This window comes from Plutella xylostella, chromosome 15, assembly GCF_932276165.1.
Source record: "Plutella xylostella chromosome 15, ilPluXylo3.1, whole genome shotgun sequence".
Taxonomy (NCBI): Eukaryota; Metazoa; Arthropoda; class Insecta; order Lepidoptera; family Plutellidae; genus Plutella; species Plutella xylostella.
The window spans coordinates 1,379,906-1,395,819 of record NC_063995.1 but is presented as its reverse complement, the minus strand read 5'-3'; the positions used below and the strand labels follow the sequence as shown (position 1 = coordinate 1,395,819).

Here is a 15,914-nt window from a genome sequence, read left to right as displayed (position 1 = left end):
CATACATACAGCAGACGAATTGAGAACCTCCTCCTTTTTTCGAAGTCGGTTATATATTCAAAATTAATAAAAGATGAAATCTGGAACGGTCAGCATGTGGAACCTTAGTAGGTACCATTACAGAACTTAACTATTTATATTTTTTGTGGTGGATGGCAAAGTAAAGCTCGCGGGAAAAAATGTATTAGAAGACTATTTTATATTGAAGCAATTTTTCCAAAAATATCTTCATACTTTCTATAGTAATAACTAGGTATTGAATGTAAAGCTTAAGCTGATATTTTCACCAGATCATAAGAGTAGTATCTTATGAAATGGTGAAAATATCAAAATCTTTAAAGTACCAAAACTTTTCGAACTTGCAACAAAACTTGTTATCAAAACATGCTCTCCCATTATCAACGCGAGCTGTCAAACAAGAGCCGTAAACACGTGGGTGCGTTTCTGTAGTAGTGTCGATAAAAAGTTATCAGCCGATTTATAGGAACTTATAAAAGCCAGTCGTTGGGCTACACTCAGACCGCTGGACCTGCTCCGTATTTTGTTATATATAAATTCTTTATAGAAATTAACAATGTCGTACCCGAAAGAAGGTAAGTTTATTTTAAACTTTGTATAAATTTATTATAATCCTACAAAATTAAAGAGGTATGTCATGTTTTTCTTAACCTTGAAATATGGTGATCCTGATTTATTTGTCTAGTCGGTACTCAATCGAGAGTGAAGTTAGTGACCTTGAAATTAATTGAACTTTATGAAGACAGTATTAACTCATAATACCGATGCCTATTGATGTATTCATTGTAGGTATTTACTGACAAAATAATTAAAATAGGTAGGTATATTTAAATTACAGAACATCAAAAATAGGTATATAAACATAAAAATCAAGCAGGGTAGATACTAGAAGGTAGACTCATTTTGCTATACCTAAAAACATATTTGACCACAATACAATTTATTGCCCTCAGTTGGTGGCCACAAACTCGGCAAGCTCATCATCGAGGGTAAGACGAAGCAGGTTTTCGACCTCCCGGAGAACCCTGGACTGTGCCTGCTGCTGAACAAGGACCGCATCACCGCCGGCGATGGAGTCAAGGCTCACGACCTGGAGGGCAAGGCCGCCATCTCCAACCAGACCAACGCTAAGGTCTTCGAGATTCTGCAGGCTACTGGTGAGACTAATGTTTACATTCATCATCCCTTTTCCGATTAAATAAACGGATGTTAAATTAATAAGTAAAATTACTATTTTTGTAAGTGTTTACCTACCTAGATAGGTATAAATTATAAAAGGAATACTTACCTAAGTAAAATTCTCTTTAATCTCAAAAGTGGCTCGGCGCAGGATTAAATATTTAAGAAGATAAACATACATGAGGATGGCATTTATTTCTTTTTAGTCCATATCTATCGGCAAGATGTAGGTCATTTGTGAGTTGTGAGACTCTAGTCGAAATAACTAGTGTACCTAATACCTTAGAACTGTTATTACTTAACATCACGTAGGTTTATTAAATTGCGACCATAACCTATTTGAAACAAACATATTCATTATCATCTACGATCAAGTATAACCCTTCGTTACATCACCCTGTTTATCTCACCCCGTGACCCCAGCGGACGCAACGATGAGAGAACAACAGATAAACAGAAAACAGTAATAAATACAGCTTATCAACTAATGATGTAATGCTTATCGGACTTACCTATTGAGCCTTACCTACTTATTTAAATCTGAAATAGTTTAGGCATTAACTACTTAAAAAACATAGTTTTGCTATCCTATCCTTTCTATGCCTTATCCCTTAGTCCCGTGTTACGAAAATGCATCATCGGGTGCTCGTTTTAGATTATGCTTTTTTTCCACCAGGGGTCATAAGCCTCTTAGACTTGTAGTGTTACCACCCCATTGATATATAGGTGCTTCTTCTATTATTAGCATCCCAATCAGTATAGGTCTCTTCTAATATAACACCCCACTGCGCCTTTTCTAGTACTGGCAAGAACTGAGGATTAGTAAGTTCCACACTGACATAATTATACCTCTTTTTGTATCGCCACCTTTTGAATCTTCAATCCCATTGTTATAATTATGCTTCTTTTAATATGACGCTATCATACACCTCTTCTAGTATTGGCATCCAAAGTCCAGCAAAGGCCTTTTCTACTTCGTATACCCAATGTCAACTCTTGGCAATCACAATCAATCGGCCTCTCATTTAAATCCAGGAGTCAAGTTAACAATATTTTCATCCAGGTCTCAGGACATCGTTCGTGAAGCAGGTGTCGCCCACGGCGTTCCTGTCGAGGAAATGCGAGATGATCCCCATCGAGTGGGTGACGCGCCGCCTGGCCACCGGCTCGTTCCTGAAGCGCAACCCTGGAGTCCCCGAGGGCTTCCGCTTCTGCCCCCCGAAGCAGGAGACCTTCTTCAAGGATGACGCCAACCACGACCCTCAGTGGTCTGAGGAGCAGATCGTTTGCGCCAAGTTCAAGTTCAACGGATTAGTCATTGGTAAGAAGGGTTTCAGTAACAGGTGTCAAATTCATGAAGTAACGATAAAATATATGAAAATATCTTGGCCTAGATATTCAAAGAAAAGACATTCCTATTACCTACTTGACAAATTTTGCAGTTCTGAGAATACAAATGATACCTACCAATCTTTTTACACCGCCATTTTTGTATTTTTACAGGTCAGGATGAAGTTGACTACATGAGGAAGGCCACCATCCTGGTTTTCGAAATCTTGGAGAAAGCCTGGGCCCTGCGTGACTGTGCTCTTATCGACATGAAGATTGAGTTCGGTGTTGACACAGAAGGTAATTAAATAAGATTTTCTCAAAATAAACCAGGTAGCACATCAAAATTCACGAAATGTATATGACTCAATTGCTCATCTAACTCTTTGCTTTGTACTTTTCTTTTCGTAGGAAACATTGTGTTGGCTGACGTCATTGATTCCGACTCATGGAGGCTGTGGCCTTCTGGAGACAAGAGACTTATGGTGGACAAGCAGGTATAATCAAATGTTTAATCATGGAAGTAATTTCTTTAATTGATGCATGCCAGTCACAGCTCAATATTTTGATATATACTTATCTCATATTTATTTTTCAGGTGTACAGAAACCTGTCCACCGTCACCGCAGCTGACTTGGAAACCGTGAAGCGCAACTTCAACTGGGTCAAGGAACAGCTCGACCATTTGAAGCCGACCATCCACCACAAAGTTGTCGTCTTCATGGGTTCCCCAGCTGACCAAGAACACTGCCAGAAGATCGCCAAATGTAGGTTATATTGGAAAAATATGATGCAATTGAAATATTGTATTGTTGAGAGAGTTTTTAATGTATATTTGTCTTTTAGCTGCTCGTGACTTGGGTCTGGACGTAGACCTGCGTGTCACCTCAGCCCACAAGGCCACCGAGGAGACGCTCCGCATCATGCAGCAGTACGAGGACACCCACGGAGCGCTGGTCTTCATCGCCGTCGCTGGCAGGTCCAACGGCTTGGGTCCCGTCCTGTCTGGCAACACTTCCTACCCGGTCATCAACTGCCCTCCTCCTTCTGACAAGATGGTTCAGGTAATTGTGACAATTGAGCTAGCTACGATAATAATCCTCCTGTTTGTTATACGCAATTGCGGCGTTTCCATTAGGTACTTTTGGTAATATAATCTGTTTTTTATGCATTGCAGGACATCTGGTCGTCCCTCTCAGTGCCCTCTGGTCTAGGCTGTGCCACCGTGATCTACCCCGACAGCGCCGCCCTGATGGCAGCTCAGATCATCGGACTACAGGACTACCTCGTGTGGGCCCGCCTCAGGGTCAAGCAACTCGAAATGGCCACTTCCCTAAGACATGCTGACCAGAAGTTGAGGAATTTATCTGTTTAACTTTTTTTAAATGTTGGTGTACCCTTAATGTAACCTTCGATTTTATGCGTTTAAAGTTTTTATCACAAAGTTGCAGTATTTAATGAGGTAACAAAAATATCATAATATATGAAGCTTATTAAATAAGCATTGTTATCATTGGTATTACAAATACGTAAATATAATATTGTAATCTCATATACTGTTGTAATATTTTTACATTCCAAATAAATATTGTACGTAAATATCTAGTTTTTTTTAAATGATATATATTTTTAACACTAAACAGAAATATTCAAACCGTGAATAAAAACCCTCGAAAAACAGGTAGGTACCTAGTTTAGCCGTAACTGGAAAAAAATAATGATATTTGCAGGAGTTGATGTTATAATTTATAATACTATCGTGTCTGAAGCTGATTATTTAGGCAGGTATTTAGCTGACGGTATTATGCGCCCAATGGAATAGGGTACTTTTGTCAAAATTCAAAAATGATGTATGGCATGGTTTGAAGTTTGAGATTATGAAGTGAATGATTGAGTGAACGAATGTCATGGAATTTGCATGGAATAACGATACGTTCAAATCTACGTATTACGGTGGTAAATTTATTGAAAGTATTGAAACTTTACAAAATTTAGCATGAATAAAATCACAAGGCAGTTTTTATTTCTGAAAATGATTATTTTGTTAGTATTCGTGTTTTTAAGCATCAGTCTTTCGTGTCATCATCACACAACACTGTCGTGATCCGCAGCTGTTCTGTAACTGTACTTGTCAATGTCATCATCAGCTGTCTGTGTTTTGCAATGACAAGTGTTTTGAGTTTGCAGCGTTGAAGCTGTCAAAATCAATGTCAAATTTGCTTGACATTGTCAAGCAAATGTCAGCGCTGGGAAAAGCTCGGCGCATTTTCCATGGTGGTTATTTATTAACAAAATCAGCGTTTAGGCCCATATTTACCAGCAAAATGACCGACAAGACGGGAGATTATTCGGATACCAATGGCTTAGAGAGCAAAACACCGTTCCTAATCGGTGTGGCTGGAGGAACTGCAAGTGGCAAGGTACGAATAAAATGATCATGTGTTTTCATCGATTATCATGTCGCTATAGATATCCTACACCAATTTTGCATTTAGGTTCTGAATACTATTGCTATATGTATATTCTATTTAATTATTGTAAGTACTAATCTTTACTGTCGTCACCTACATGAGCATTGTTGTTTGTAAGATGATAGGTTATGTTCTGAAAAATCAATAACAATGACCTCTTGCAAGAAAAATGAAGAAATGTGACTCCTGGGAATGTTGATCGATATCAGCTATATGTACATGATTGGCATACAATGTTTACAAATAATATTATGTTCCATTACTTGTACTCTTATGTTGGTCCCAATGGATTTGTTATGGGGAAAAGTTAGCACTCTCAGCCTTTTTAAATATCTGTTTTGTTTGTCGCCACATGGCGTTTTTGTATAATAATGATGTATGTAGATAGAATAACACTATATTGCAATTTGCTCTGGCTTTGGTTAGAATCAAACACTGGACTTTTCATTGCAACCACAGTAGAGCCTCACAAGCCATAATCAAAGCTACAAAAAAATAACCCCTGTTTGGACTCATGGAGCGTTCGGATTATAGTACGAAAGAAAATGCAGATATATTTTGGTAGAATATTTGTATTGAGGTTTACTAAGATACATAATTATTTAAACCACTTTTATGGTGGTTACTTGGTGTGGAGCCTCGCACCCTCCTGCCTGCTGGACTGATGATCTTAGGCGGGTAGGCCGTAGTGGCTGGATGAGGAAGGCCAAGGACCGAGTGTTGTGGCACTCCTTGGGAGAGGCCTGTGTCCAGAAGTGGTTATTGGCTGATGATCATGATAATGAAATTTTGATTTGGTTGGTAATGTAATTTACTCTACTGTAGTAATACAGGGTGTTGCAAAAAGGGTATACTAAGCCGAAAAAGTCAAAAAGTCACGTGACCAACTAAGTTTCTATGGAAAATGATATTTTTTTCACGAATTTTGAAATTCTGATTTCAGGTTCGGGCTTAGATATAACATGCTGCACATGCTGGTTTTGGCTTAGTATACCCTTTTTGCAACACCCTGTATAATTTAAGTTATTTATTTAAGCTTACCCGCACCTTACAAAGCAATGCAATAAATAATATAATTTTCCAAATCTAAAATTTAAGAAATTTCAACCAAATAAATAAATTTACTACTCGATCAAATTCTAAGCCAACTCCTGTATTTAACAGTCAACAGTATGCCAGCGGATCATGGAGAAGCTGGGCCAGCAGCACAAGGACCACGCGGAACGGCGTGTGGTCTGCATCAGCCAGGACTCGTTCTACCGCAGCCTGAACCCAGCGGAGAGGCTCCGAGCCGAGCGGGGCCAGTTCAACTTCGACCACCCCGACGCGTTTGATGACAAGAAGCTGTTGGCGGTGTTGAAGGATATTCTGGCTGGCAAGAAAGTGGACATTCAGGAATATGATTATGTTAATAATTCTAAGTGAGTATGAATTTTAATGCCTATTTATCATTTCTAGTGGAATAGCCAGCTGGACATCACAGAATCATGAAAAAAATTGCATATAATATTTTTTATGAAATGCCACACTAACAAGTCCCAAATAATGTAGCATAAAACGATTAAATAAGTAAATAAATAAAATATAAGTACTTACATTCTTAGATGCTCCTCTGCTTCAACAATCCAAAATGTGTGTTGGTCTCAATAGCACTGCTAGTGCTAGCCTAGAATGGGGCTGGGCCTGGTCAAGACATAAGTCTTGCTCCGTCACGCTGTTTCTGGAGGCCGCGCGAAGTGAGTGAGCGCAAAACAAAAAAGTTTTGCAATACTTTCGTGACGTCTTGCGCACCATGCTAGTCCTAGCCCTAGTACCGTAACCGTTTTTTTTTCGATATTTGAAATTCATGCCTTTCCGTCCAGCTCATCCCTAACGCACACGATCTACCCGGCGGACGTGGTGCTGATCGAGGGCATCCTCGTGTTCTACTTCCCGGAGGTGCGCGACCTGTTCCACATGAAGCTGTTCGTCGACACCGACTCCGACACACGCCTGGCTAGGAGAGGTGAGGGTTATTTGCTAATTGGAGAATGTATGGGGTGCACGAAAGGAGCCCCTGAATGCCCTCCTTATGTATGTCAGCATAGAATAACTAAGTACTAAAGAATGACAATCTCCTTAGCCCGATTGTAACTAGATAGTTTAGTTTTGAATCATCCGTAAGATGTCGTTAGTGGTAGAATTTCGTCGAAATCTTAAATTATTGCATAATCCATTTTGAAAGAAGACGTTGCGAGTTTACTTGCTAACGTAGTAGTACTAACGAATAATCACTAGATGGCAATAGTGAGCGCCATTAGTTGGGAACGTGTGATGTTTTCCACTTTACGTAAACCATGTAAGTACCTACTATTAATAAAAAACTTACTAATAAAAAAAATACGGTCTTTTCAATAAAGATTTTTATATTATTGGACACTATTTTCCTTCCTAGTATATTAGTAAAAAGTTACTTAGTCAATTGAAATGGAAACAATGAATATAATATGTAAAATTACAAAAGGAACAAACAGCTTAAAACAGAACGTAATAATGCTCGATGCGTAGGTAGGTTTGAAAAAACAATTTTTATGCGTTCTTTGGTTTCCTTGCGATGAAATGCTTTTATTTATGAATTAAATTATTACCCACTAATGTTCAGCAGTTAACGTGCGTTGGTTGTTGATGATAGTGATGATAACTAGGTACTTAATTTACCAAAATACATTAAGAGGGAAGTACACCACTTAAAACGGAAAACTTTTTCTTAGAAAAAAGTCCATACAAAAAGTAAGTATTTAGTTAGTGTAAAACGTTTTCTCCCAAAACCAGAATTTCATTCAGAAAACTAGGTACTTACCTATTGTCAGTCGCGACTGTCGCGAGCTGCAGTATATCTCTGTCGCACCCGTGCCCGGGGCATGAGAGTACAAGCGATAGCAAATGTTTTCTTAAATACCTAACTATTTCTCTAGAATCGCAAAGGTATGTATACTATACTCTCCTCTTAAGAAGGTACCTACTCGTTATTCTATGGTAATGAATAAGTAATATTTTCAACAAATGGTATCATAGAATAACGAGTAGGTACTAGTATAGTAAGTATAAGTACATCGATAAACCGTTTATTTCAGTTCCAGGTAAGAGCTAAAACAATGAGAAGGGTAAATTACTTTTCACTGTTACTGAGGTTAAACTTTGGCTAGTTATACTATTCTATGAAATAATAATCATTTTAGTCAACATATTAAGAAATGCAAAAACCTTTTCTGTCGTTTGTACTTTGAGATACGGAAAAAACATAAACAAAAATGAACCTTATCAAAATTATGAAATTCGGGGTGAATGTGACAGTTTTGTGGCGTGCTTTGGGTGAGGCCTATGGTCAGCAATGGACGTGCGTTGGCTGTTGATGTTGATGATGATGATAACTAAATACTTAATTTACCAAAATACATTAAGTAGGTACCATGTAGGTACCTACTCGTTCTATGATACAATATTGACTCGATGGTGCGAGGGCGGCGACCGCGCACATAAGCGTAGCGAGCAAAGTATACTTACGCTAGTTAACTTGACACTTGAAAAATGGTCCTATCCCATTCACTCCATTCTATTATCACGTGAGAGTGAAAGAGACGGGTATAGGTAGCGGGTCTCAAGTTGACTCTCGTAGGTACGAGCAAAATAAATATCTTCTTACAAAGTTGACAATGATATAGTACCTAAGTAGGTACAGCATTATTTTGTTTCCATAAGTTTATGAGTGCAATATTTACCAAACTGCATGCACATTAGATGAAGAGAATAATATTAAATTCAAAGATTTATATTTTATGCTTAAAATGCCATCTATTGGCCGTTTCCAATATTACGACGACCATCGAATAGATAGATGTCATTGCATTCATCCATAGATAGTGGTGCCACCTAGAAACCGCTTAACGAAACGTATAGCGCCACCTGGAAACTGCTTAAATTTTCAAGCTTTTTTATGGCTACGATTCCGTACTATGACATTGTCATTCTGTAGTACTTAGTTATTCTATGATGTCAGGTACACCCTGGGCATGACGAGTTTTGCAAAGGTTATTGTTTTAAAATCCGGCCAGGATGGTTTTCTCAGATGCTACATAGTATACAGCAATGTATAACCCATAAGAGGGTTAACTTATCTATTCGCAGAGCTGCTGGTTGATACGCGACTGTACTGTGAAAACATCTATTGCCGCAAAGACGCGCTCCCATTCCACTTATCATTCATAAAAAAGTGCAACATCAGACGTCTGCCCTTTTATTCCTCCTTCATGAGTCGCATTATTTCAATCTTCTTTCATGAGCCGATATTTATATTTTGTTTCTCCTCCTCGGCAGTCCCTCGCGACATCATGGAGCGCGGGCGCGACCTGGAGCAGGTGCTCAACCAGTACATGAACTTCGTCAAGCCGGCCTTCGAGGAGTTCTGTCTGCCGGTGCGTATCTGTAGTGAGACTTAGCTATCATCCGTAGTTACATGTAGCACCATGAACATTGAGGAAGACCTTGTACACGAAACAGTTTTGTGTACAAGCCCTTACAATGAGGGCGAGTTAACTTGTCAGTAGAACCTATCTTTCTGTTATATTGTTTACCTTTTCACCCAATTATTGTGATATATACGAATTTAGTGGAAGTTTATAGATACCTAGTACTAAAGCTAACAAATCAGAACCCTGACGCTGAAATCTATATGATTGCGAATGGAATGGAATGACTTCGAGAAAATCTTAGCAGGAGAGGTGAACCTCCCGTTAAAAAGCTAGTAAAACATAAAAAACATGCACTCACGCCTTGTACTAATGTACTCCCTTGCGGGGAAGGCAGAGGTGCATTGCTGCACCCACTTTTCGCCAGAGTGTTATGTTAGTCCCAATGTAATAGGGGGCGGGCCTATTGCCATTTTACGGGCACATCCAAGACCCGAGAACAAATATCTGTGTTTAAACAAATATCTGCCCCAGCCGGGAATCGAACCCGCGAACGAAAAAGCTAGTATTTAGTCAAAAATCTCATACATTGAAACGGCACTCATAACTATAACTATCGCTAGACTCACAGCTCACAGTAGGCTAACTGCTAACATTCCATATTTTTCATTTTCGTAGACAAAGAAATTCGCTGACGTCATCATACCTCGCGGGGCTGACAATCTGGGTGAGTTTTTAATTTAATATGGTTAGTCTGCGTTCCCAGTGAGCCAACTGTTTACTACCGACTGAGTTAGCGGCGTACCGGTATATTATGCCGAGTTTTCTAGCGTTACGCATCCTCTACGCAATTTAGCATTATTTTAAGCGCGTCTATTAACGAGTGAGAAGTTTGCCTACTGGGAACACCGCCTTTTACTATTATTTGTTGCGTAACTCTACGTCTAAGACGTAACTTTTATATAGTCTCTTTGACTTTATGTTAATAAAAGCTTTAGGCCAGCGGACTAAGACAGTTTTATATTTTTATTCAATAGCTATTCAAGGATCGGCTTTCGATTGCCGATTAAACGTTAACAGAAAATTTAAGTTCGTTCGATTGTGCGTATCTATCGAAAATAAATGTATGAAAAACTGCAAGATTCCTGAAAAAATATTTTATTACCATAATAATATGAAAATATAAGGTAAGAAACCCCAAAAAGTCCATAGCCACTGCAATGACCCCAAAAAGCCCAACCAAACTTTCAAAACAACCAACATTCTTCATCCTTCAAACTTCTTGCAGCGGCTATGTTCTTGTGCTGCTAGAAACTGCCGTATTCTATTCACGACAGAGTCCGTTTTCCGTTGTTGCAGTGGCTATTGACCTTATAGTGCACCATACGTGGGATATAATGTACAAGAAGCGGCCCGGCGCGCGATTGGTCAACGGCTGCGGCGGCGAGGACGAGGCGACCAATGGGAGGCGTTTGTCGGGCAGTTCAGAAGACACGCTGAGTCGATAGCCAAAGGTGTTGACGTGGGCTAACATCCTGCGAGATATGTGACATGAGGTGTTTGTCTGATCGTCTTATAATGATACAAGTGTGTGGCCAGGTCAGTGTTCGCATTGATACAGAAGGGCTAGTACGGGGCGCATTTAAGACGTGAAAAAAGTTGTCCGTCGCGCTCGCTCTTGAGGCTGCGCGATGTGAGTGAGCGCGATGCAAAACTTATGTCAGGTCCGTGCTACTAGTCCTGAATTGTTAAGTTTTAGTGGACAGTGATATTTGAATTCTCTTCATGTAAAAAAACAATACTTATTTGATTGTTTTTCTGAATAAAATTGTAATGTACACTGTACCTATTATACTATAAGATGTTCTCAAAAAGATATTGTACCTATTTAAAAAAAAATGCACCTGCACATAATTATGTTACCTTACAATTTTATGTTTCAATGTGACACTGTATCCCGTTAATAATTAGCAAGAAGAAGAGGCTGGATCTACTATTACATGGTCTGGTTATGATAATATTTGAACATTTGACGATCAGACAGAAATCAGTCGTGTACAGAAATAATTGACCTGCGTACGGTATATATTGGATACAGCTGTATTTTAGTATTGTATGTGTTAATGTGTATAGTATTTACTGTTATTCTCCAATGTAAATGTAATGGAAACTGACTTCATTTGACATGACTCAAGTCATAGAAACGCAATTATTTTGATTTAGTACTTTATTATATATTTAGTGCTTTGTCAGAGAGCCACAAAAACAAAATTGAATTGAATTCATAAAATTTCCCATTTTGGGTCATAAAGTACTTAGCTTATGCCTGCTTAGGTATTGCATATTCATTTCACACAAAATATGCGTTTTATGTCTACATGTTGTAGACTTTAATAATATTTTAAGGCTGATAATATTCCTGCATGTTCTATAGATACCTAAGAATTGCATTTGTATGAAACATTTATGTCCATGGTTTTGTTTAGCCGCAATATTAAACTTCGAATATAGCATAAATAGTATGATACATGTACTGGACAAGGTAGCCATGTGCATAAAAAACACTTAGTTAAAACATACTTACATAATATAAAACGAAGACTAAAGATAATTCTGGTTCTAGACTACTAATTTGTATGAAAGTAAAAAATATATTTAGTCTTTATTTTATAATAAGGGAGAGTAGGTTTAGATACAGGTTGAAATAATTTTATCAGTACCATTCTTATCCTTACTGCGATTTCAGATTTGGTCCTATAATGAAAGTTGTTATGTATGATGACACCTGCCAAGCAGAATTCCACTGATAAAATTGAATACCACATGTATCTATGTAGTTGTAGGTACTACCCAGTTAATGAGGAGATGGAGTAAGAAATAATAAAAAAATATATCATATAACCCTACCTTTATAGTTATTTAACTATACCTTAAATATTGAATGTAAAAAAATACAGTGATGTAAGGAGTGTACAGTGTAAGTGTGGACAGTGGACACCCACGATTGCTGCTCCATATATTTCTCCACTCTGTATATCCGGTTATATCAGAGTATTAGCTTATAGTATCAAATCCCCTTCACAAATGAAACAGCACTAAATAAACAGACTGAACTCAAGCGTAAGACTTTACCAGTTATTTTATATAAATTCCTTTACATCTTGTGATAATGAAATAATTGATAGAAAAAACTATTCGGTGTAAGTAGACATGAAGTAGAAAAATATAGATTGTAGGTGAAATGTGTATTTGAAGCGCAAATTGTATACTTACATAATAATTTGATTTATCTACCTAGATATATTTCTGGTGTCTTACGATTACGAATGTATTTAACTTTACAAATATGTATTACAGCGCCATCTGTTAGGTTTCAGCGCCATCTGTTAGGTTTCAGTAGGAACTTAACTAAAACACAGGCATAGAATAGGCTTTGTATTAAATATTTTTTTGCCTGCACATAATATAAAAGCATTTTCTTAGCTTAGCACAAACTTGAATTTATATGTAATTCCAGTTATTAACTTCCTCAACAGAATACGTTACCTACATGGGTACCTATTACATGTGATTAATTAAACCTAATTATACATAATACCTACGTATTATATAATGTATTCCAAGCCAGTGTATAATTGACTATATTATTAAAGTGTTTCTTGACCTGAATTGTGTGTTTTGCTCTTTTATGCCCTGAGCCGTAGATCTTGTAACTTTAAACGTAAGATTAATATAATTCATCATTTTTAGACGCACTATTTAACAGTTATTTGTTGATTGCCAAGATTATGCGTCTATCACCATTAAACATGCTCGGTCACTGAGGACTTCTCTTCAAATGAATTAAATATCAGGTCAGACAACTTGCCTAATTTCAGACATAATCACGAATCTGTTTCTAGCTAATTCCTTTTAAAATAAGTCCTTAATGAAATCCCACACCCTTCACCTTCCAGTGGCCATAGACCTGATAGTGCAGCACATCTCGGAGTACCTGAAGCGCGCGCCGCGGGAGGCGCCGGCCGCCGCCGAGTACCCCGGCTTCAGCTCGTCAGTGCCGGGCAGCCCGCAGCGGAGCGGCAAGATCGGACGCCCGCATTAGGGTGGGAGGTTGGGGTAAAGGCAGATGAGAGGTGAGTGAGGGCAGAATGGAGGTTTGGGTTAGGGCAGAATGGAGTTGTAGGTGAGGGCATAATTGAAAATTGAGGGCAGAATGGAGGTTGGAATGAGGGCAGAATAGAGGTTGGAGTGAGGCTAGAATTGAGGTTAGAGTGAGGGCAGAATTAAGGTTTGAGAGAGGGTAGAATTGAGGTTACAGTGTGGGTAGAAGACTTGGGCAGGAAAGGAGTTAGAGTACGTATGCGCTGAATGAAAGGTGATGCCGTGTAAGAACGCAACTACCACACACAGTTGCTGACGATGGTAGATGATGAATATTTTTTTTTCATTATCAAATTATAAGTAAGAACTCCTTCATTCATTCTTTTCAGTTGGCAGTTTACCTTCTAGTGCATCTTGTGGCGGTTTCAGAAGACACAATACGTATATTAAGATACTATGGCCTTAATTAAGAGTGACCTGAATATGGAAATTAAGGACGCTATCTCACTTTATGATAAGAATATAAGTACCTAGGTAATTTCTCAATCACTTATAATCTTCAAAAGCCTTTAGGGTGATGTTCCTGCTATGTTGCAGCAATGCTATAACACGCGATAAAACACTTCATTGAAAAAAAAACAGTAATTAATATAAAAGTAATTTATTGTTAATTGAGATTACAACATATCTGAACTAGTCAAAAAAGAAATGATTTGAAAACTAAGTTACTGTGCTCAACGGCATTAGTACTTATCTGTTTAATGAATACAATTAATTTATATTTAAGAGATATATTTTGTTATTTATTTGATTAGTCTAAAACTGTGTTATTTTAAGACTCACGAATGTAAAAATTGTGAGCAATTTTTATATTAATTGTATTAGATAGGTTAACTGTAGTCTTAGTAGTTTGTATGTAAGTATCTAATTGGATTTTTTGTTACCAAAGAGTAAAACGTTTAGTTTCGTAACATCCTATGTCATTATGACTATACCTACTTAATCACCTATAATATTGTGAATAAGTTACTCCGGGCTCTGATAGGATGTGCCATGTAACTTGTAAGATAGTACCTAGTAGGTACTTACATTGTATAGTCCTAATGTACCTCTAGCTCTACGATTATAGGTGGACTTCCCGTTTCACACCCTGTTCAGTGCTTGGCTTCTTGTGTAGGCAGTGGTCCGGCCGGCGAAGATGAACGAGAAATGAAAAGAACTAGAAACTATCAGCGGGAAGCGAGTGTAGTTTTGTCGCCGGGCTGTAAGAGAGAGTGCGTTATTGGCATCGCACATCTAGGTACCTTCATTGGCGCACTGTATAGAAATGATGAAGCGAGTATCGCTGAGGGAGTTTATTTTTGAAAGCTCGTCGCTTAGCGATAAAACTAGCAAAGCCGGCAGTGTGAACAATCAGCGATCAACTATTTTGTATATCCATATCTTTTTTTACACGGAATGTTATAATATGTATTGTTCGTTTCTTGAGCGAGAAAATAGTCGATAGAAAATCGTTTACTCGCCGTTGGTGGGACCACTGCCATAATATTTGCAAAACTTTTGAATCTGTCATTCATACTCAGCAATGTACGTCTACTTTACACTCGGGTACTCAACAGGGTATAAATCGGGCTTACAAATGGTCAAATTAAATTTCTAATTTCTGAAGTCGAAAGCTTGAAAATATGCAGGTAAGACTAAAATTATATTGTGTTTGACATTGCTTGTTGATTTGTGTGTACTAAAGTGTAAAATTGATTTGAAAATATTTGTTTTGTTTAATTAGCTAGGTAGGATGTTTGAAAAGTCATTAATTAATAAATTGGCATTAATATTGTACCGAAGCATTCAGTAAATTTTAGAGTGTCGATTTATTCCATACCAAAGATAGAAACCATTGTTAAATTAATTCTTCTACATAGAATTTACCTTTTCTAATAAATAGACAAGTAGGTATTAAAATGAAAAAATATATCTTTAGAGTTCTTTCGATCAAAATTCTCACATTAGTGCCATCAAAATAGAACTGAATTAAACTGGATAAAGCTTGGTTTATCTTTGCACAATGATACTAATTTATAATGATGGGGTTCATGTTATTAAATGACTGTGTTTATTATTTTGTATTTGCTTATTGAACTTATTTATGTTGCTTGCCACGTACCACGCAAATATAGCCATAGTTATATTGTAGCCGGCAATAAAGTTTATTTTACCTAAAAAAATAGTTCTTTTATATTTAACTTATCTGAATAAATAAGCTAAATTTATAATGAGTGCCCTCAAAATCGCTCCCTTATATCTACCCATTTACCTAACTGAGGAACTAATAATGTATGATTCAACCACAGAAACCGAATATTTAGTTAGT

At 37.7% G+C, this 15,914-nt stretch overlaps 2 protein-coding genes across 3 annotated transcripts; both read left to right on the top strand.

Moving 5' to 3' along the window:
* Window positions 1-429: 429 nt before the first annotated feature.
* Window positions 430-4,125, top strand: LOC105393713 (bifunctional phosphoribosylaminoimidazole carboxylase/phosphoribosylaminoimidazole succinocarboxamide synthetase). The gene is made up of 8 exons (XM_011565508.3): window positions 430-593; window positions 972-1,175; window positions 2,261-2,518; window positions 2,701-2,826; window positions 2,938-3,023; window positions 3,125-3,293; window positions 3,373-3,590; window positions 3,704-4,125. The coding sequence occupies exons 1-8, from the start codon at window positions 575-577 to the stop codon at window positions 3,899-3,901; spliced, it is 1,278 nt and encodes a 425-aa protein (XP_011563810.2). The 5' UTR covers window positions 430-574; the 3' UTR covers window positions 3,902-4,125.
* A 633-nt stretch (window positions 4,126-4,758) lies between these two features.
* On the top strand, window positions 4,759-15,853 carry LOC105393711 (uridine-cytidine kinase). 2 transcript variants are annotated; one of them, XM_011565507.3, is made up of 7 exons: window positions 4,759-4,946; window positions 6,162-6,418; window positions 6,860-7,002; window positions 9,351-9,448; window positions 10,121-10,169; window positions 13,399-13,575; window positions 13,933-15,853. In XM_011565507.3, exons 1-6 carry the CDS (start codon window positions 4,764-4,766, stop codon window positions 13,542-13,544), a joined length of 876 nt encoding a protein of 291 aa, XP_011563809.2. In that variant the 5' UTR covers window positions 4,759-4,763; the 3' UTR covers window positions 13,545-13,575; window positions 13,933-15,853. The 2 variants fall into 2 exon arrangements, with proteins under 2 accessions (XP_011563809.2, XP_037963930.1); XM_038108002.2 differs by lacking the exons at window positions 13,399-13,575; window positions 13,933-15,853 and adding an exon at window positions 10,802-11,287.
* The last annotated feature ends 61 nt before the right edge of the window (window positions 15,854-15,914 follow it).